General features: G+C 49.6%; 1 protein-coding gene and 1 non-coding gene across 10 annotated transcripts in view; both read right to left on the reverse strand.

The window, feature by feature from the left end:
• LOC115642174 (ankyrin repeat and fibronectin type-III domain-containing protein 1-like) overlaps nt 1-21,575 on the reverse strand; it is a 594,195-nt gene that overhangs the window by 374,974 nt on the left and 197,646 nt on the right. For all 9 annotated transcript variants that reach the window (XM_030545633.1, XM_030545629.1, XM_030545634.1 and 6 more), the window contains one exon: nt 11,756-11,949. In XM_030545633.1, the coding sequence (XP_030401493.1) occupies nt 11,756-11,949 (194 nt within the window). The remainder of the gene's footprint in view (nt 1-11,755; nt 11,950-21,575) is intronic.
• On the reverse strand, nt 46-127 carry TRNAS-GGA. The gene has a single exon. It is a non-coding gene; the product is annotated as a tRNA-Ser (tRNA).

Genomic DNA, 21,575 nt, shown 5'->3' on the forward strand with positions numbered 1-21,575 from the left:
CTGAGCTATCCCTCCCCCCCAAAACTGAAGAACCACAACTTCCTCCATAATTGGCAGGATTCAAACCTGCACAGGGAGACTCCAATGGATTTCCAATCCATCACCTTAACCACTCAGCCACAACTACTTACAGCAGAGTAAGACCTTCCCCACCCAATCCCTGTGTGTCCACATCTTGGCGGGAGGATAGGGGGAGAGGAGGAGCTGTATGCCTGGTGTACGTGCCTTTGAGTGGTGGAACCTTGGCTAGGTGGGAAATAATCTTTACTCAAATAATGAATCACTCATCACCTGCAGCTCCCTTGTAGCCAAGTTCTGTGCCCCTAAAGTAAGCTTGCAGCACACCCTGCTATTCAGTTCCTTTGCCCCCAATGCAGCTCTGCCCTGACTGTTGGTGCCTGCTGCTTCAGAGTACTTCAGTTTAAAGTGATTGAATCTGGTTACCTACAACCTCTGTTAATTTCAGGGAATCTAACTGTGCTGTAAAGACAAAATAGGAGGATTGCAAAAAATGGGGAACCAAGATCCACTGAAATGTATCCATTTTGGAGAAACTCCCCTGCTCTCATGTTCCAAAGCGCAGGGAAATAGGATTAAATGGCATGGACTTACTGAGCCTGATTCTGGGTTCATTTACATCAGTTTTACACGTTTTTCTCCACTTGTCCTTTGCTACATGCCTGGTGTAAGGGACAGCAGCCAGCTGCATGTCCTAGAGCAGCCTTGGGATGGATTCGTGACTTCCCTCCCTGTTCCCCACATTCTCCTCGAGGAAGTGATCTATGCCACCTTTTTATTTGAGTAAAGATTATTTCCCACCTAGCCAAGGTTCCACCACTCAAAGGCACGTACACCAGGCATACAGCTCCTCCTCTCCCCCTATCCTCCCGCCAAGATGTGGACACACAGGGATTGGGTGGGGAAGGTCTTACTCTGCTGTCCCCACTGAGCTCAATCATGTTGCTCCTGATTTACACTAGTGTAAATCATATCCCCTACAGCATGGAGGGCAGGAAGGGCTGGTGGCCCCAAGTATGATTCCATCTGAGACTCTAGGTACATGCTAGAGCAGCTAGCCTCTCCCGCCACTCGCCCCACCGCAGCTGCACTGTTATTTGTAGCTTGTACAACTACTGAGCTGGAAACAATACCTCCAGCTCCAGTGTACACAGACCCTGAGGCACCAAAGTACATAGACAGGTTCTCAGTAGAGCTCAGCACAATGTAAGCCCAGTGTGGAATGCGAGGAGGCAGAGGAAGAGCTAACAAACGGCTACAGCCCCCTTCCTATGTAAGGCAGGGGGAGCTGCAGAGCTTGGAAGCATAAATCCCTCTTGATGTGGGACAGAGGGAGTTCGGGAGATTAGACATAAAACATGGAGACAGCCGCCTTTGGTGCAGGACAGAGCTGATAGGGTTTAGGGACAGCCCCCTCCCATGGCAGAACCAAGGAAAGACAAGACCAAAATCAATTTCCCTCCAAAGACACAGAGACAACAAGTAAGGACAAGGAAGCCATGGTAGGCCCAAGAGAAAGGAAACTCATTCCCCAGAGACAGGCTGCTGGGAGTGTGAAATCTCGCAGAGTGCTACAGAATGTGATGCCAGGGGTATAATCATTTGGACTCAGCTGGAATTATCATGACCCACTTCTAACAGCAACTGTTTGTCCAGGTCTGCATCCTGCTATATTCCAGTTCTCATGGCCATGAGGAATTTCCCAGCTAGTCCAATAGCCAGGGAGAGAGCACAGCTCCATCAAGGGTTCCACGGATAGACAGGAGTGTGCCCAGTGCTTGTCACGGATCTCTCTCGCTCCCCTAGACAATGCCTCATCGGATTAAACTTTACAAATTAAGGGAAAGGAAACTGAACAAAACTGGATCCCTACAAAGCCCAAAGCTGGCTCGGCAGGAAAGTTGGCTGCCTCCTGGGCTACATTAAAACAGGAAGTTGCTTTTCAACAACAGGAAGGCTCGCTTACCATTTCTCTCCATTGAAACAATTCTGCATATCTGTCTGGCCTGCAGTCTTGGTTTAACTTGTTCATTTTTTGGTGGAATCAGGTGCCCTACTCCATTTTCCCTCTTTGAGGCCCCCTGCACGGGACCAACTTTCCAGCCAAGACTGTAAAAGACCTCCCTATGGAGCCAGACATCACTCGCACAGAGGTCTCGGCATGTCCTGGGCATGTCCCCTCCTTCAGCCCAGGCACTCGCTCCAAAAGCTGGATGGAATCACTGACAGTTTGAGAGTGAAGGGCTGAGGAATATACTGGCTGGCCAAAGAAGGCTGGAGCATCCTATTGGACTAGAAAGTGATTCTGTCCTGTCATCTCCCTGGGAAATTCTTCCCAGCCAATGTGAACTACGGGCTTCCTGACAAGCCAACCCACCAGACTGACTTTTTGCATGCTGCGGGATACCTCTGGTTATCTGGAGGAAGTCTTGGCTAGACAACTTCAAATTGATCGGGCTGATAACACAAGCAAGACAAAATGGTCTAAATCATTAAAGCTGGTGGTGTTAGGTGGAGAGTCAGAGCTCTTAGGCTCTATTCCCATTTCTGGTGATGACTCGGTGCGATCTTGGATAGGTCACTTAAATCTCTCAGTGTCAATTTCCCCCATCTATAAAAAGATAATGATACTAGCATACCCATAGGAGTGCTTTGCTGTGAGGTTCAGTTCAGCGCATTAAAGTTTGCAGAGCACTCTGATATTAGTGGACAAAAGGAGCTCTAAGGCCTAATTTATTAACTGTTAACCTTGCCAAATTGCAATTCAGATTAGCGTACCAAGAATCCAGTCACCGCAAAGGGAAGTTTCTCTCTTTTTTTTTTCTTCCCCCTCATCACTATTGTACCTTTCTGGGCTCAGTGGGTACCTAATTAGCCATTTCCCACTGGGTGCCACAAAGCCAAAAAAGCAATCTGACCAGAATACTACAGCTCTCAATACACTGACTAAAGGGTATCTCTCTGTTCTATTTCATATGAAGTATGAAAACTCATGCCATCACCAGAAGAACTGAGCATCTTCCAACAGTGCATAGAGTGACCTGACTAACCTCTCTCCTGCATGGTTCGTTCTCTCTTATCCCTTCCTCAGGGCGGCAATTCCGTGTGCAGTGGAGTGTTTGGTTTTAGGTTGTAGGGATTTTTTTTTAATGTCCAAGCTGCTCTGTATTTATGTCAGTGAAGGCAGGTAGAAGAAGTGTGCCTGGCAGTTTGAGAAGAAGATGGTGAGGTTTGTGATGGTCGTTCATGCCTGAGTTTGTTTTACAGAATCAGACTGGCTCCCAAGAAAGCTCCAGAAACTTTATTTTGTGGTAAAAAGTTCCCCTGGACCTGAGGTGAAGCTGTTGGACACAGTCCTCACTCTGGAGTTTTAGAGGATCTTTTACATATCCTGGGGCCAGGCCATTGAGGTCTTTGAAGATAAAATCTCTCTTGTGCACAAATGACTCCTGCTAGATACTTCACTTGCTTCACTGCCCAACAAAGACTGTTTATCCAGCTAAACCACAAGAAGTCTGTGCATGTGAACAAATGCCAGTTGATGACTAATGAAATCCTGAGGACTGGCAGAGCATAACCAACTACTCTCAATTTCAGTCTGTTTATAAGCTACTTTATTTTCCACCTGGGAGCACTGACCTCATGAGGATCACTTCCCCTTTATCAACCTTTAGCTGGGGAGGTCTTCCTCCAGGCACCACCATTGCAGGGAGAACTTATAGATTTGAGGGCCTGAGAGGAAGACTCAGGTGCTCACGACAGAAGTCAGTATGGGAGGACAGCCTAAATATGGCGGAGGATGGCGTGGATTGCACCCTCAGCAAGGTTGCAGATGACACTAACCTGGGAGAAGTTGTAGATATATTGGAGGGTAGGGATAGGACACAGAGGGACCTAGACAAATTAGAGGATTGGGCCAAAAGAAATCTGATGAGGTTCAACAAGGACAAATGCAGAGTCCTGCACTTAGGACGGAAGAATCCCATGCACTGCTATAGACTAGGGACAGAGTGGCTAGGCAGCAGTTCTACAGAAAAGGACCTAGGGGTTACAGTGAATAAGAAGCTGGATATGAGATAATAGTGTGCCCTTGTTGCCAAGAAGGCCAATGGCATTTCGGGTTGCATAAGTAGGAGCATTGCCAGCAGATCAAGGGATGTGACCGTTCCTCTCTATTTGACACTAGTGAGGCCTCATATGGAGTACTGTGTCCAGTTTTGGGCCCCACACTACAAGGATGTGGAAAAATTGGAAAGAATCCAGTGGAGGGCAACAAAAATGATTAGGGGGGCTGGAGCACATGACTTATGAGGAGAGGCTAAGGGAACTCGGATTATTTAGTCTGCAGAAGAATGAGGGGGATTTGATAGCTGCTTTCAACTACCTGAAAGGGGGTTCCAAAGAGGACAGATCTAGACTGTTCTCAGTGGTGGCAGATGACAGAACAAGAAGCAATGGTCTCAAGTTGCAGTGGGGGAGGTTTAGGTTGGATATTAGGAAAAACTTTTTCACTAAGAGGTTGGTGAAGCACTGGAATGGGTGGAATCTCCTTCCTTAGATGTTTTTACGGTCAGGCTTGACAAAGCCCTGGCTGGGATGATTTAGCTGAGGATTGGTCCTGCTTTGAGCAGGGGGTTGGACTGGATGACCTCCTGAGCTCCCTTCCAACCCTGATATTCTATGGACATTGATATCATGAGAAACTGAGCCCCAGTTTCTGTATACTCAGGAGAACCAGTCCAAAGGAATGGTGCCATTTATAAGCTTCTGTTTGCACATTACGACCTAGGGAACTAGCAATGCCAGCAAGAAAAACACAGAGTTCAGAGCATAAAATCTGAACCAGGGCTTGAGGAAAGATTCCACTGTCAGTTTGCAGAGGTCTGGAAGTGGGGATTATATATTTTAGAAATGTACGCATGCTGGGGGAGGGAACAATTTTCTCTGGGTTGCATTTAGTGCTGGACTGGTAACACTGGAAAATGGAAGGCCCTGTTTACGATGAAGTTTTTAGCAAATTCTCCCATTATGTAGTTGCCCCTGTGCAACTCCACCAGCGTTAGCAATGGTGGGAGCACTAATATACACTAACGATCACTAAGCCTGCTGGGTCTGAGCAGCATTAGATAACACAGTGGCCACTGCATATTAGGGCTCCCACCGCTGCTAGCAGGTGGAACTGCAGCAGGATTAGCTCAACGGTGGGAGAATGTGACAAAATGATCAGGACAGATAAAGGCCAAGGTGCATTGCAAACCTGGCAGACGTTTGTAACGGCAAATTGTGTAGTGCCGCCTCAGTCTAGGATTGATGGGAGAGGCTTGTTTCTCTGCCAAGACTGCTGACGAAGCTGCTAATTAGTTCCAGCCACCGTGATGTTTGTTATGCTGTAAACATTTAGTCTACTATGAAAGAGACTGACACCCCATTTCATTTTGCAAGGCCAAAGGCTCATCAAATGGTGGTGACATTTGCTTTGGTCCCTTCTGACCCAGACTGTAGCTGATGCAGTGATCCAGAGTCAAAAGGCTCTTTATGCTCCTGTCACGGAGTGTGGGGGAGTCCGGCCCTGCACCCCTCTTCCTGAGACCCACAGTGACTCTCAGCCAGCCAGTAAAACAGAAGGTTTATTGGACAACAGGAACACAGGTTACAGCAGAGCTTGCAGGCACAGTCAGGACCCCTCCACCGAGTCCATCTGGGCTTTCAGGGTGCTTGGATCCTAGCTAGGATACCCTGAATTCTGCCCATCCAGCCCCAAGCCCAAACTCAAACTGCTTCCCTCCTGCCACTCCCTTCCTTTGTCCCCTTCCCGGACAAAGGTGTTGACCTTTCCCCTCCCTTACCTAGCTCAGGTTACAGGCTCTGGCATCGTCCATCCCCTAAAGTCCTCCCCTGCTCTCCCACTCCCCACACAGACAGTCCCTACTGCATCACATCTCTCCCCCCTTCGAGACTGAACTGAGCGGGGTCACTCTGCCCAGTGACCTGGGGAAGATCAGGGTCCCCTCTCCGGGACAACGCATCCGCTGTCAGGTGGCACTTCCCTTCACATGGACCACGTCCATGTCATAGTCCTGCAGGAGCAGGCTCCACCTCAGGAGCTTGGCGTTGGCTCCTTTCATCTGGTGCAGCCAGGTCAGGGGAGAGTGGTCGGTGTACACGGTGAAGTGTCGCCCAAAGAGATATGGCTCTAGCTTCTTAAGGGCCCATACCATGGCCAGGCATTCCTTCTCGATGGCCGCGTAGCTTTGTTCCCGGGGTAGCAGCTTCTTACTCAAGTACACGATGGGGTGTCTCTCCCCCTTTTCATCCTCTTGCATTAACACCGCCCCCAGTCCCGTGTCTGAGGCATCGGTGAACACCATAAAGGGTTTGTCAAAATCTGGGTTTGCCAGAACTGGGCCACTAACCAGAGCCTCCTTCAGCGCCCGGAAAGCCTCCTGGCACTGCTCAGTCCAGATCACCTTGTCTGGCTTCCCCTTTTGCACAGTTCAGTGATGGGGCCGGCTATGGCACTAAAGTGGGGCACGAACCTTCGATAGTACCCCGCCATCCCAATAAAGGCCTGGACCTGCTTTTTGGTTTGGGGGGCAGGCCAGTCTCTGATTACCTCCACCTTGGCTGGTTCCGGCTTCAGGCAGCCGCTCCCCACCCGATGGCCCAGGTAAGATACTTCAGCCATCCCCACCTTGCACTTCTCAGCCTTTACTGTTAACCCAGCCTTTCGGAGTCGGTCCAGGACTTGTTTAACCTGGGACATGTGGTCCTCCCAGGTCTGGCTGAAGACGCAGATGTCGTCAATATACGCCACGGCGAAACTCTCCATCCCCCTCAGTAGCTGATCCACCAGGCGCTGGAAGGTGGCCGGTGCTCCCTTGAGGCCGAAGGGCAGGGTCAGAAACTCATAGAGCCCCAGAGGGGTGATAAGGCCGATTTCAGCCTGGCATCTGCGTCCAGCGGCACTTGCCAGTAGCCTTTGGTAAGATCCATGGTGGTGAGGTACCGAGCACCTCCCAGCTTGTCTAGGAGCTCGTCAGGCCTGGGCATAGGGTAGGCATCAGATACGGTGATGGCATTGAGCTTTCGATAGTCCACACAGAACCGGATTGACCCATCCTTCTTGGGAACCAGCACCACTGGCGAGGCCCAAGGGCTGGAAGACGGCTGGATCACCCCCAAAGCCAGCATGTCCCTGACCTCTCTTTCAAGATCCTGGGCAGTTTCACCAGTGACCCGAAAAGGGGGGCATCTTATAGGGGGATGTTACCCGGTCTCCACCCGGTGGACAGTCAAATTAGTGCGTCCAGGCTGGTTGGAAAACAGCTGTCGGTATAGATGCAGCACCCCCCTGATCTCAGCGTGCTGGCCTGGGGTCAGCTGATCAGAGAGGGGAATCGCCTCCAGGGGGGAACCCGCTTTGGTCCCAGGGAATAGATCTACTAAGGGGTCATCTCCCTGCCCCTCCCAATGTCCACACACGGCCAACACCACATTCCCCCTGTCATAGTATGGTTTCATCATGTTCACATGGTACACCCGACGGTGATGTGCCCGGTTTGACAGCTCCACCACACAGTTTACCTCATTCAGTTGCTTGATAACCTTGAAGGGCCCTTCTCAGGCGGCCTGGAGTTTGTTTCTCCTCACGGGGATGAGAACCATCACCTGATCTCCGGTGGCGAAGGCACGGGCCCGTGCCGTGCGGTCATACCAGACCTTCTGCCTCCTCTGGGCTCGGGCCAGATTCTCCCTGGCCAGGCCCATGAGCTCGGCCAGTCTTTCCCGGAAGGTCAGGACATACTCCACCACTGACTCTCCCTCGGGAGAGGCCTTCCCCTCCCATTCGTCCCTCATCAGGTCTAGGGGCCCCCTTACCCGCCTTCCATACAACAGTTCGAAAGGTGAAAACCCGGTAGATTCCTGGGGCACCTCCCTGTACGCGAACAGCAGGTGAGGTAAGTACTTGTCCCAATCCTGCGGGTGCTGGTTCATAAATGTTTTTAGCATCATCTTCAGCGTCCCGTTGAACCTTTCTACCAGCCCGTTGGACTGGGGGTGATACGCTGAGGCCCAGTTGTGCTGGACCCCACATTTCTGCCATAAGGACCGGAGCAGGGCCGACATGAAGTTGGACCCCTGGTCCATTAAGACCTCCTTGGGGAACCCCACCCGGCTGAAAATTGTCAGCAGCGCATCTGCCACTGTGTCTGCTTCGATAGAGGACAAGGCCACCGCCTCGGGGTAGCGAGTGGCAAAATCCACCACCACCAGGATGTATTTCTTCCCTGACCGGGTCGTCTTGCTGAGGGGTCCCACTATGTCCATGGCCACCTTCTGGAAAGGTTCTTCTATGATGGGTAAAGGCCTCAAAGCCGCTTTCCCCTTGTCCCGGGCCTTCCCCACCCTCTGACAGGGGTCACAGGATTGACAGTACTGTCGGACATGGGTAAAGACCCCCGGCCAGTAAAAGTTCTGTAGCAGCCTCTGCCTGGTGCGTCGGATTCCCTGGTGCCCTGCGAGAGGGATGTCATGGGCCAGGTACAGCAGCTTGTGACGAAACTTCTGGGGAACCACCAGCTGCCTCCTGATCCCCCATGACTCTACTTCCCCTGGGGGAGCCCATTCTCGGTACAGGAACCCTTTCTCCCACAGGAACCTCTCCTTGCAACCTCTCCTCATGGTCTGTACCGCACTAAGGTCAGCCCGGTCCCGGTGCTTCCGCAGGGAGGGATCTTTCTGCAACTCGGCCTGGAACTCAGCAGCTGGGACAGGGATGGGGACCGGCTCTTTCTTGCTGGCTGGGTCTGAGGCCGCAGCCTCTCTGCACTGTGCCCCTGGGCATTCCCCGCTCCCTGGGTTAGGGTCCTGCACCTCGGGTCGAGTATCTTCCCCGTTGTCGGGGTGCAGTGCCCTTTGCCGACTCTGACTACGAGTCATGACCAGGGCACTCTGGGTGTTACTAGGCCAGTCCTCGAGGTCCCCTCCCATTAACACGTTAGTGGGCAAATATTGGTGTACCCCCACATCCTTGGGGCCCTCCTTGGCCCCCCATTTCAGGTGTACCCTTGCCACGGGCACCTTGAATGGGGTCCCGCCCACGCCCATCAGGGTCAGGTAGGTGTCAGGCACCATCCGATCTGAGGCCACTACCTCGGGTCGGGCCAGCGTCACTTCTGCGCCCGTGTCTCAGTACCCAGTGACCTTCCTCCCATCTACCTCCAGGGAAACAATGCACTCCTTCCGGAGGGGCAGCCCCGCGCCCACCCGGTAAACCAAAAACCCGGAGCCTGGAGCATCCACAGGTGGTACGTTGCCAGCCCCCCTTTCCTGGGAATGTAGCCCCTCCTCCGATTGGGTTTTTACCCAGTCCACCCTCTGCGGGTTGGGTCTGCTTGGTCTGTCCCTGAGCTTGGGGCACTGGGCCCGTATGTGACCTCGTTGGCCACAGCGATAGCAGCCAATGTCTCGTGGGTCCCCTTGAGTGGGTCGGAGGGACCTGCCGCTGGATGTTCCCCTTTTGGGGGGGTTCTCCATAGGACCCCGCTGGGAGGTCCCATGATGACTCTCTCTCTGCGTTGAGGCAGGCTTGCTCCTTCGAGACTCCTCCCTGCCATCCCCTGCCCGACTGTCCACAAATTGGTCGGCCAGCTGGCCTGCGTGCTGTGGGTTCTCCGGCTTCTGGTCCATCAACCACAGCCTCAAGTCGGACGGGCACTGCTCGTACAGGTGCTCCAGTATGAATAGGTCAAGCAGGTCCTCTTTAGTTTGGGCCCCAGCTGTCCACTTGCGGGCATACCCCTGCGCCCGGTTGACCAGTTGTAGGTATGTGACCTCACGGGTTTTACGCTGGCTCCGGAACTTTTTCCGGTACATCTCAGGAGTCAGCCCAAACTCGCGGAGCAGGGCCTGTTTGAACAGTTCGTAGTCCCCTGCCTCCGCCCCTTTCAGTCGGCTGTACACCTCTACGGCTGTGGAGTCCAGTAAGGGGGTGAGAACTGCAATCCTGTCTGCAGGGTCAACCCGGTGCAGCTCGCAGGCATTCTCAAAGGCCGTCAGGAAGGTATCTATGTCCTCCCCCTCCTTACGCCGGGGCAGCAAGTGCTTATCAAAGCTCTTTGTAGGCTTGGGTCCCCCCTCACTCACCGCAGCCAGGGCCCCACTGCTCGCCAGCCGGGCCAGCTCCAGCTCATGTTTACGCTGGTTCTCCTTCTCCTCCCACTCACGCTGGCGCTGGTTCTCCTCATGTTTACGCTGGTTCTCCTTCTCCTCCCGCTCATGTTCACGCTGTTTCGCCTTCTCCTCCAGCTCTTTCCTCTTTAACTCGAATTCCTCCCGTTTCAGCTCCCTTTCATATTCCAGCCGCGTCCGCTCCATGGATGCCGAGCGTTGCCGGGAGGATCCCCTGCTGGGGGGTGAGCTTCGCTGGGCAGATCCCCTGCTGGCCGGGGGTGTCACGGTGCCCTCGGTATACGCTGGGCTCCTCCCCGCCCTTCCCCTAGGCCTAGGAAGGGGGGGTCTCGGGAAGCCCTCGTCCGCCGGCTGACCACTCCCAGCAGGGACAGACACTGGTGCCTGCGCTGCATCTGCCCGGCTGCTTCCCTCAGAGACAGGGCTCCGTTCATTCATGCGGTCTCCCTGCTCCAGCTGGGCAATCAGCTGGTCCTTCCTGAGCCTCCCTGGGTGCAGCCCCCTCTGCTTGCACAGCTCCACCAGATCACACTTGCGCCGCTTGACATACATCTTCCTGCTGGCCACTCACAGGCCGGGGTGCTCGCCGCTCCCCACGGTTTCCAGGGGGACCCCTAGTGCACCAGCCCTTCTTGAGGTCACCACCTCTCTTCCAGGGTCGAGCTGCAGACTCCTTCGCCCCTGGGACCGCTCGCTGCAATCCCCCGGGGGACCCTGTTACTGCAAAGTCCTTCTCACTGGGCACACACTCCCAGATCACCCCTTCGTTTTACTGCTCCCCAGTCACTTACTGCAGGAAGCGCCATCCACGGGGTGCAGTATGTCCCGCCGCTGCCACCAGTTGTCATGGAGTGTGGGGGAGTCCGGCCCTGCACCCCTCTTCCTGAGACCCACAGTGACTCTCAGCCAGCCAGTAAAACAGAAGGTTTATTGGACAACAGGAACACAGGTTACAGCAGAGCTTGCAGGCACAGTCAGGACCCCTCCACCGAGTCCATCTGGGCTTTCAGGGTGCTTGGATCCTAGCTAGGATACCCTGAATTCTGCCCATCCAGCCCCAAGCCCAAACTCAAACTGCTTCCCTCCTGCCACTCCCTTCCTTTGTCCCCTTCCCGGGCAAAGGTGTTGACCTTTCCCCTCCCTTACCTAGCTCAGGTTACAGGCCCTGGAATCGTCCATCCCTTAAACTCCTCCCCTGCTCTCCCACTCCCCACACAGACAGTACCTACTGCATCACATCTCCATTACCAAGTCACTGAGCCTCTCATTTGGTTTTCAGACTTTTCAATGCATTTCTACCACCAATATACTAAGGGGGGGGGGGGGGAAGTTGTCTGAATAGGTTGAAAGGAATGCTAAGGAATGGACAAAGCAACAAGGGTGATTATGATTTTTACTGTGATAAATCCCATGGTGGCTGGTTTCTTAAAGAGGCTTATTTGGAGGGGGGTTGGGAAGAATGTTTGTTAGGATTTTAAAAACCTCCTCAAGACTGAAACATGCAAACACAAGAAATGCAGACACACCAACATTTACTGAAACTCACCAGCAGAGGGCACGGTGCACCCTTTCTGACAATCCGAGGCAGAGCGGTTCTTGTACTGCTTCTGCTCTGGCATCTCCTCCCTATACAATTTTGAATCCAAAAGAGGAACCCTGCTGAGGACAGGGGACTGAGGAATGCTGGGAAGGGTCCTTGACTTTCCCAGGAGAGGCCTCTGCAGTTTTCTATCCAGTGATCTAAAAAAACAAACAAACAAACTAGGAAACAAAGTCCATGTGTATGGACATTTCAGCACATGAGTGGAGCATCATCACATCTCAGTCGCATACTCCACTACAGCTCATTAGCGCCACTGGAGCAGACAACCACCAGGTGTATTTGTTTTGCCCCATTCAGCTCCGCAACCCAAGGATGTCACTGATATCTTAGCCAAGTATCTTCCCCTTTCTCTTCCTAGCAGTGGGTTTTAATTAAAGGCTGTAATTTCGGATGTAAATCACAATTAACGTTAAGGAAAATAGTGGTTATAAATTCTAGTACATACCACCAGCCCCACCCCCACACTCGCCCCCCCTCCAAAGTACAGGATAATCAAAACTAACCAAATACATAAACATAGGGCTTGGGATTAGAGATGTGTGAACTGGTTTTGGGCAAGGGACTCACCCAAAACCAGCTTCTGAAATCTCAGAGATCCAAACAATTTTTGGAGGCTGAAAAAATTGGGGAGGAGAGATGGGGAATACACAGTTAGTTTTAACCATCTCCCCCCACATCTCTACATTTCCTTGTTTCATCCAGTAGCTAAAGTCTCACGGGATAGTGTTCTTGCAGTGTTCCTAGCCTGACCAATACCAAGACACCTCAGAAATCTCACTGAAAGACTCTAGACCCAACTCTCCCCCCCCCACACACACACACACAAAAAAGAACAAAACAAAGACGTTTGGATGGATTTCAGATGAGCATCCACATTTGCACATTCTTACTCAGACAAAAGCTCCAGACCGGCAGAGGTTTGCCCATCCCCACTACATACATTTTTTTTTTCCTTTTTGCAAATGCGACTACAGTCCCTGATTTGTGCTGGGATTAGATGTAATTTATGGGCAAACACCACCACCATGGCCAGAGGGGAGCTGCAAAATATTACATTAAATTCTGCAGAATATTAATGTATCAGGCACTGGGAGCAGAGTACCAGGCATAGGTAGCACTGAGCCTGGTCTGAAGTCAAGAGAATCTTTTCATTGACTTCTGTGGGCTTTGAATCAGTACCTAGTGTGTACAAGTCTTTTCCTGGAGAGGCCAGGGTGCAAATGTGGCTTAGGAGAGAAATTAAATTAATTCAATCTGCATGTAGTTCACAGTGCGTGTTTGTTTTACAAAACTACCACTGGGGACTTTGCAATGATCATGCCACTATATGCAGAGCACAGCTGAGGTGCACAGACAGAGCTGTAGTTTTGTACAGCCGCAGCCTGCCAGTTCTAAACAGCATCCTTGACACTTTGCTAACCTTCACATTGAAACTTAACATGTTCAAAAAGTCAGAAGTTTAATTCGATGTTTTCTTATGTGAAACACCTCTCTCTGGAACACACTTTATCAGTACAAAAGGGTTGCAGATTACCATACTGCTTTGCTAAATGAAGAGGTTCTGTCCTGGTATTTTAGATTTTAAAACATTCAGTAGTTTTGCATTTACATCTCAGTGCTTTTAAATGCACCAGTTTGTGGCTTGGGATTCAACCAGAGAGAGATGTTAGTCTTTGAGATGCTCACAGCTAGATGTGCCCATAACACCACCAGGAGATGAATCGCACTTTGGGTGGAGAAGGGAGAATTCCCACCCTAGAGAAGCCTGTTGAGGGCAATGAGTTATACAGAAGGAAATGAAGAACAAAGGTTATATACAGCAACCAGGGACTTATTTTTGTTTTAAATCTGGACAACAAAATTAAATTCCAAGGAACACCCTGCTTTGTGGACTCACCAGCGCCCACACAGTTCTGCCAGCCTTACTAATAACTGTCAATTAACACTGCTTAGTACTAGGAAATCACAGCTAAGCAAGACAGGCTAGGATGCTGAGGATTATCAGCCATGCCACATCCCATTAGTGCAGACCCCTGATGAGGGTGCAAAGTGCAAGTAGAGAAGCCAGAGTCAACTCTATTACAGCCTACAAATAGCTGCTGTTTGGCTTTTTGATTGAAGGAAGAGTGTACAATCAAAGTTTGACAAGGGTGGAAAATCCTTCTGCCTGCAGATGGGGAATTAGCCAGGAGCCCAATGACAACAGCATCAATTCCAGCCACTGAACAGCTGAACAAGCGTAAGATGCAGCACACAGGGAGCCACTGCAGGGCTAAAGGAATGGATCACAAGCTACAAAGGGGAGTGGAAGTAGCTTACGAGCCCTCTAGCACAATACAGTGAGAACCCCACCAAGCGGAGAAGAGGGAGGACAGTTGAGCCACCTCCCCACAGCAACAATTCCATTTCATTCTCCACCCACCCAACCCCCCCCCACACACACACACAGCCAAATTCCATGGCCCTTCTGTTTAGGATAGGGGAGTACAGAACCCTGAAAAACAACTATCTAATAAAAGCAGCAAAGAATCCTGTGGCATCTTATAGACTAACAGATGTTTTGGAGCAAGAGCTTTCGTGGGTGAATGCATCCGATGAAGTGGGTATTCACCCACGAAACTCATGCTCCAAAACATGTTAGTCTATAAGGTGCCACAGGATTCTTTGCTGCTTTTACAGATCCAGACTAACATGGCTACCCCTCTGATAACTATCTAACAAAGGCCACCAGATCTGTTCCCTGTATGTACTCAGGGTCGGGGCAAAACACAAGTCATACCTCAGGCTAATGCTATAGTGAACACAAGAAGACGAAGAACACCACAAAGAAACAAACTCTGCCCACAGAGGACAATCAATTACACCTGTGCCCTGCACTGAATCCAGCAAGGGCAGAATATATTACCAGTAATGCACGTGAGCAGCAAAGGATGCAGCTGTAGCCCCCAATTCCAAGGTGAGTTTGCAGGCTTAAAGGTGTGCCTAAACTGCAGTCGAGAGGTGCGACTGCAGTGCATTGCTAGAGTGTACTCCTACCTAGATCAGCGCTAGCTCAGTATGTCTATATGTGCTACCATCACACCTCACGGCTGCTGTGTAGACATACCCTGCATTTTAGGCAAACCGGGCCAGATGCTCAGCTGGTGTAATTTTGTGCATGCTAGTCAAAAGAACTCATCTCAATTTACACACATGGAGGATCTGGTTCACAATCCTTTTACTTGTAAAGAAATCTGACCTGGAAGGCGAAACAGAACAATCACCAAACTGCAAACTGCCACGTACAGAATAGCACTGCACTTTTAGTACCGCCATGTCACAGAGATGCAGCTTCAGCAACTGACAGCAACACTGGGGATCTCCAAAAATGCAGCACTACATCTGGGCAGCAGCCCCTGGGACCTCAGGGTAACAGATAATGCAGCGTTGGTTCTGGGGACCACCCTGGGGGACCTCTGGATTTGAAGGATTTTAGTATTCGGTGTGTCTACAAACTGTAGATTTTAAATAATTCACTGCACATTCTGTAGGCTCCACCAGAGGCTGGGCATCCCCAGTGGATGACTTTTCCAGCAACTGCACAGTGCCTTTGCTATAAAGCAAAGGAACCAAATGGAAGTAAGAAAGCGGGAGGGTAGAATAGGAGAGAATGTTAATATTAGTTAAAAGAAGGTTGAGACAGATCCAGAGAGATGCTGAGCCCCTCCTTATAAGGTGCTAAGTGCCCTTCACTTCCCTTGATGTCAATGGGAGCTAAACTCAGTCAGCACTTTGCAAAATTAGCTCCATCCTTTGCACGCACACATCTCTCCATGGAAAATGCCTTCCTGCTAACTCAAGCTTCTGATTTTGGTCTCATCTTGCACTAAAGCCACTGTGCAAAGGTAAAGAGAGAGAGACAAAAACAAAAACCTCTCTCTTACCCTTGGAAAAAATCAATTCAGCAACTGCAAAAATGCAGCACACAGCAGAAAAGGCTAGTTATACAATAGGCCCCAATAAACTTCCAATCGATTTCAGTGATTTCCCAGAGTTCTACCCAACAGAGCACTTTATACTTTAACATCCTCACCTCTCTTCCCATCCACCCAAAAGACTCTCAAAAACTAACGTTCAAAAGAGACGAAACTTTAAAGATGCAAGTTTGCTCAGGGAGGAGAGGGGAGTCAACTGCTATCCACATCGCCAGTTCTTAGCTTCTCTCTTATATTAAATTCACAGGCAAGCTGTTAGCTCACGTCTTCTCTCCCTCTTTTGGCTTCAGTCGGAGTTCACTCACAGCAGAGTGAATCAGGAACCAGCCCACCAAAGGGAATGGAGTTACACCACATTTAGACCGCTCTGAGATGAGAATCAGGCCTGTTATCTAGAAATATGAACAGGGGGAGCAGCTGCAAATACAGGTATGTCTATACCAAAAATGTAAAAAGGTTAGCTAGCAGGCTGGAGGCTGTGCTGCTGTGTCTTCAGGGCTATTTTAACCAAGGTTAGCTAAGCCAAGTTAAGAACGCACCTTTTTTGTTGTTGTTGAGTGTAGACATAGCCTATATCAACCTCAGCTTTACTGCTGCCCCAAGCCCCGCTCACCTCCTCTAAGATTTGCAATCTGAATGTAGATTGTGGTAGTGTCCACAGTGCACTGGGTGATTCCCCAAGTCAGAGGAAGCCATTGCCTGCGCTGGAGAGCTCACAGCCTGAAAAGACAATGACAAACAAGGGGGAGGGGAAAGGGAGACAACAAGCCAAATGATCGGGTTATGATCAACTTATGTCCTGTCCTATTCAGTTCTTATGTTAGGCCCATCACTATGGTATTAAGCTCCCCAACTCCCCCCACCCTAGCAATCCCCAGCTTCAATCCCAGTGTCAATACATCCCTGCCCTCCTAATGTTCACGTCAATAGGAAGTTCACTGATGAGAAAAATGAGGTAAATAAGCAGACATTTTAACCTGCTAGTTGTTTGTAGGTGTCTTAGAAGAAGCAAGTCTCAAGAAGAGATTTAAATGACAGGGTGGCTTTGCAAACCAAACCAGATCAAAAGGACGTTCTCGCTCGGATTCAGGAAAGCATAGGTTTGAGTTCATCCCTCTTCAGGACAGCACTTAGGGATGTGCTTATCTTTCCATATGTGTTTGAGGCCTGTTCTTGTCAATGGGACTGAAGCCCCTTCAGAGCTGAAAAGGGATGCTTTCCTGAAATGGGGCCTCTATGCACAAGGAAGAAAACATGGAGAAAGGTATGAGAGAAGCAGATAAATGAGGCATTGAGGTTGACGTCACTGGCACAACAGAAAGTGTGGTGGAGAGAAGGTGTCAGGAGAGATTGGTTATGACCAAGGACTCTGTACCCTGGGCTGTGCGGTTTTAGATATGTAATTATAACACCCTTAAAAGGAGGTGTAACTTGGCAACCTTATCTTAAACTCTGCAGGGTTTTTGTCTGGATTCAAGAAGGACTAGAGATGCTCTAAGTCAGGGTGAAATGGCACTTTTATTTTAAGCCTCTTTTGGTGGCTTGGTGACCACTACTTCTCAGCTTGTTCTGCACTGATAGGGTTCTTCAAACCTAGGGCCCAGCAACTTGACAGGACATTTTACAATATTTAATGGATACAAAGTAAAGAACTAAACACCCTGCCCTAAAGTACTTATCATCTAAGAGTGCAAATGCAAACATTTACAGTGGGCAAGGAGGAGAAAACACCCACCCACATGGTGACACATAATCAATTCTTTTCCAGCACAAGTTTGTACAGATGCTAAGCTCTTTGAGCAAGGACTGTATTTTTGTGATAGGTTTGTACCACATCTACCACAATGGGGCACCAGTCTCAGCTGGAAGCCTCTAGATGCACAATACAAACAAACAGTTAATAAGTGTACAACAACAACAACTTTGGGAAGGGAAGAGGCAGGAGAGCATGTATAGAACATTTTGGCCTCCTCGGTTGTCCCCCAAATCACCTAAAGCAAAGTCACACTTTGTGGTACGCACAGTACTTTACCCTCATCCCCTAAGTGTGCTAACCCTTTGTGCAGTCCACTGGGATTGGAAATAGGCAGACTCTCAGTGAAGGACATAACTTGGGCTGTCCATGGCTTTGGCATGGCTCAGGTCCCATCTACACCACACACGTTCATCAAGTTCACAGAGAGTTGTGTATGGAGAGTGGGGAGGCTGAATGCATTGGGAAGGCTGATTAATGTAGTTATTTTCCAGAGAAGCTGGATTATTTTTAAGGGGGAGTTGATGTCTCAGGGGATGTGGGACACACACAGAGACACTGGGTAGTGGGAAGGAGCACAGAATGATTCGATCGAACGGGGATGGGGAATATTGTAACCATGAACCTGGGAACTCCATACAGCCCCAAGAAGGGAGAAACTAAGAGGCCCCATCCTGTCAGGAAAACAGGGGACAGTACCACAAAGCCACACTATCCCCATAGAATAGCAAGGGGCATGCCTCCATGAAGACACCTGCTTATCCTCCTTGCTATACCCTCTAGGGAGGAAGATAGCGCAGGTCCCTGGGCCCTTCCCCACGTCAAAGATACTGCAGATAAAGGGGCCACTTGTTAGGGAGGGGAGGTTGGGTAGGGATGGGGGGCCCTCGGTGTCGTTATGGCTGCTCAGCTGAGCCCTCAACACATCTTACACACCATCTGACATTGACCCAGTTCCTAACCGATCACCTAAATGTCCCAGAATGCACTTGTTGAAACACCACTTCCACGTCTCCAGTCAGAGCCCCAGTTTCTTGGAACTGTTGGCAATTCTAAGTATTCCAGACAGCCATCGTGGAGCTGCCAGATTACAGCCCAGAAGCTGACATACACTTCACTTTGACACTCCAACAGAACTGTGTTTCACTTCTTCTCCGTGCCTGTTCGTCTTCTGCATCCGTCCTGCACTGGCTGCCTGAACAAAGGAAATAACCTCGCAGAGCTACTGGATGAGCAACAAGCTTTAGAGCACTCACAATGCAGAGCCCTGCAAACCTCTGCACTGCCACATCAGCCACTGCTCCTCACTTGAATGGGTCGTTTTCTGCCTCAGCCGGCGCTTTGTTTTTAAGTCGCAGTGATAGTAAAGTCTCTTTAAAAGCTAACAGATGAGCTGAATTGAAATGCAGGATTCCAGTTCACCAACACACTTATCGGTTAAAAACTGCTCCTCCCACATCTCTCTCCAGACTGGTGCAGCTTCCAACACACCAGGCCAGTGCCAACCACAAGCAAGTGGGGTCACTCCTGTGCTACTCTGGAGTCTAGTCTACATTATTTAATTTATGTAGGACACTGACTAACAATGAGGAGACAACACTAGCACCAGTGCTCAGTGTTGCAACAAGGCACAAGTAGCGTTCTGCCCTGAGAAGCTTACAGGACAGTATGCCGATGAGACAAGGTTCACTGGGAGAGCCAGCTCGGTGTACCAGTGTTTGCTGCTCACTGCCGAGCCCCGCTGCCTTGGCACACCCCATCCTAAGAAGATGTCCTGCTGGAAAGGAAGAGCAGCAAGAGTTGTTCCTCCTGCACCTACAGGGCGAAGAGCCAGGAGAGGCCAATCAGAGACAAGGGCAGATAAAAACGGCTGGTTTTGATGGGAGACTAGAGTATTAATCAAGATTTAACTACAAATCAGTCTATTAGTTGGAGATATTATGTAGCCTTTTTATTAAATCACAAAAACTTTTTGCAGCATTGACTCCACAGGGGGTGGGGGAGGAAGATGTCCTTAAAACGTGTGCTGAGTAGTTTATTCTATCAATAATGGAAAGCAACTATGCAAATGTCAATTTAAAAATGTTCATTTGCTCTAGCATCTCAGGTTGAGGGCCTAGATTTATGTTGGTATGCCTTGCTGGAGACATGGCCCGTGGCTGAGGCACTGGACTAGGGGTCAGGACACCCAGGTTACTCTGTTCTCAATTCTGCAACTAACCTGTTTGCATGACCTTAGTCACGTCATTTCACATCTCCAGTGCCTCTGTTTCTCCATCCACCTATTATAGGTCTTGCCTTAAAAAAAGACTGCAAGCTCTTTGGGCGGACCCTGTCTCCCTACAATCCATGCAGCAAGACCAGCCAGTGATTGCAGCTTGAGGAGACAGACCCGAGCTGGCTTTAACCTAGCTAGCTCTGGTACTTTGTAGCAGTGAAGCTGAGGAAAAGCACACTGCAGCACAGGCTGGCCCAACAATAATCATCCAGGGTGCCAGGTGGGTTCAGACAGCCCAGGCTGAAGCGCAAGCGAGCCGCAAGTAATTACCACTCTGGTGCCTGCACTAGCTAGATTAAAGCTAGTTTGTTTTATCTACTGAGCTGCAGTCACCCCCATAACTGCAGTACAGACAGAGGGTTTGTTTGTACAATGCCTACCACACGGAGGGCCCAATCCTGGGTTGAGACCTCTAGGCCCAAATGAAATATAAATAATCCACAATAATAAAATTCCAGGAGCCCCACTACCAACAACAACATCATGTCCCACAACTGAGTTGCCCTGGGTTCCTTTCTTTATCTGAGGAGTAGGCTCTTTCCAAGGGATTATGGTCCTCAATTCAATCCAGGTTGGAGAGGACATGCTGGACTTCCAATATTGAGGGATTTCTAATCATGGCCAAGAACAGCGCCAGCAGTCCCCAACTTCAGCCATTATTTTATCTTCTGATACTGTGTGAGGCGAGAAGCTGCAGCAATAGTCCTTTCTGGTGTTTTTAAATAACAACAATAAATCTACCCCCAGGTGCAAGGAGTTCAACAATCTGACAGTTATTTTTAATATATATTTTATATATTAAACATAATACATTATAAATTTACAACAACCCAAAGCCTCTTTAAAACGCTTTACTAAATAGCAATCCTTCCAATGTGGTGTAGGAGGTAAAAAAGTTGATGGAGAGATAGAGTTTGTCTTAACACAAGACCTGTGGAATTAAAAAAAAAACCACCAATATGCAGCTTTGACTCAAAAAAAAATTGTGTCAAGCTAGAAGAATACCTTCCCCAAGCACTGTGATGACTAGTAAAATGATTTCCACACCGAATGGTTATAAAAAGTTTTGCTGCCTGCCATCTCCCTTGATTGAAGTGCATTTCTCCAGCAGGAGCCATCTTCCTGATGCAGAACAGCAGCCAGGGGAAAACAAAAATGCACTCTGAACTGAAAAATTTAACTCTGCTAGAAAATTGAATTTCAGCTGGGAAAGTTTAGAAAAAGCTTCTGTGACCCGGGGGTAAAGCACAGTATGTGTAATTTAAATCACAAGATGACTGGAGGGAAGTGGGAGGAGGGACGACTTTGGCAAAAATTTATTTCAAAATAGGAACATTTGGGGGAGGAGTGACAGCTTCCTGCATGTCTCCTCGCTGTTCCCTTTGCTCTGAGTTTGTTCATACATACACTGTTGAGCAATCGTCAACATGGTTTCTGTAAAGGGAAATCATGTCTTAGTAATCTGTTAGAGTTCTTGAAGGGGTCACAAACATGTGGACAAGGGGGATCCAGTGGACATAGTGTACTTAGATTTCCAGAAAGCCTTTGACAAAGGTCCCTCATCAAAGGCTCTTATGTAAATTAGAGCTGTCATGGGATAAAAGGGAAGGGGGTCTTTCAATGGATTGAGAACTGGTTAAAAGACAGGGGAATAAAGGGTAGGGAATTAATGGTAAATTCTCAGAATGGAGAGGGGTAACTAGTGGTGTTCCCCAGGGGTCAGTCCTAGGACCAATCCTATTCAATTTATTCGTAAAA

Source organism: Gopherus evgoodei, unplaced genomic scaffold (genome assembly GCF_007399415.2).
Source record: "Gopherus evgoodei ecotype Sinaloan lineage unplaced genomic scaffold, rGopEvg1_v1.p scaffold_38_arrow_ctg1, whole genome shotgun sequence".
NCBI lineage: Eukaryota > Metazoa > Chordata > Testudines > Testudinidae > Gopherus > Gopherus evgoodei.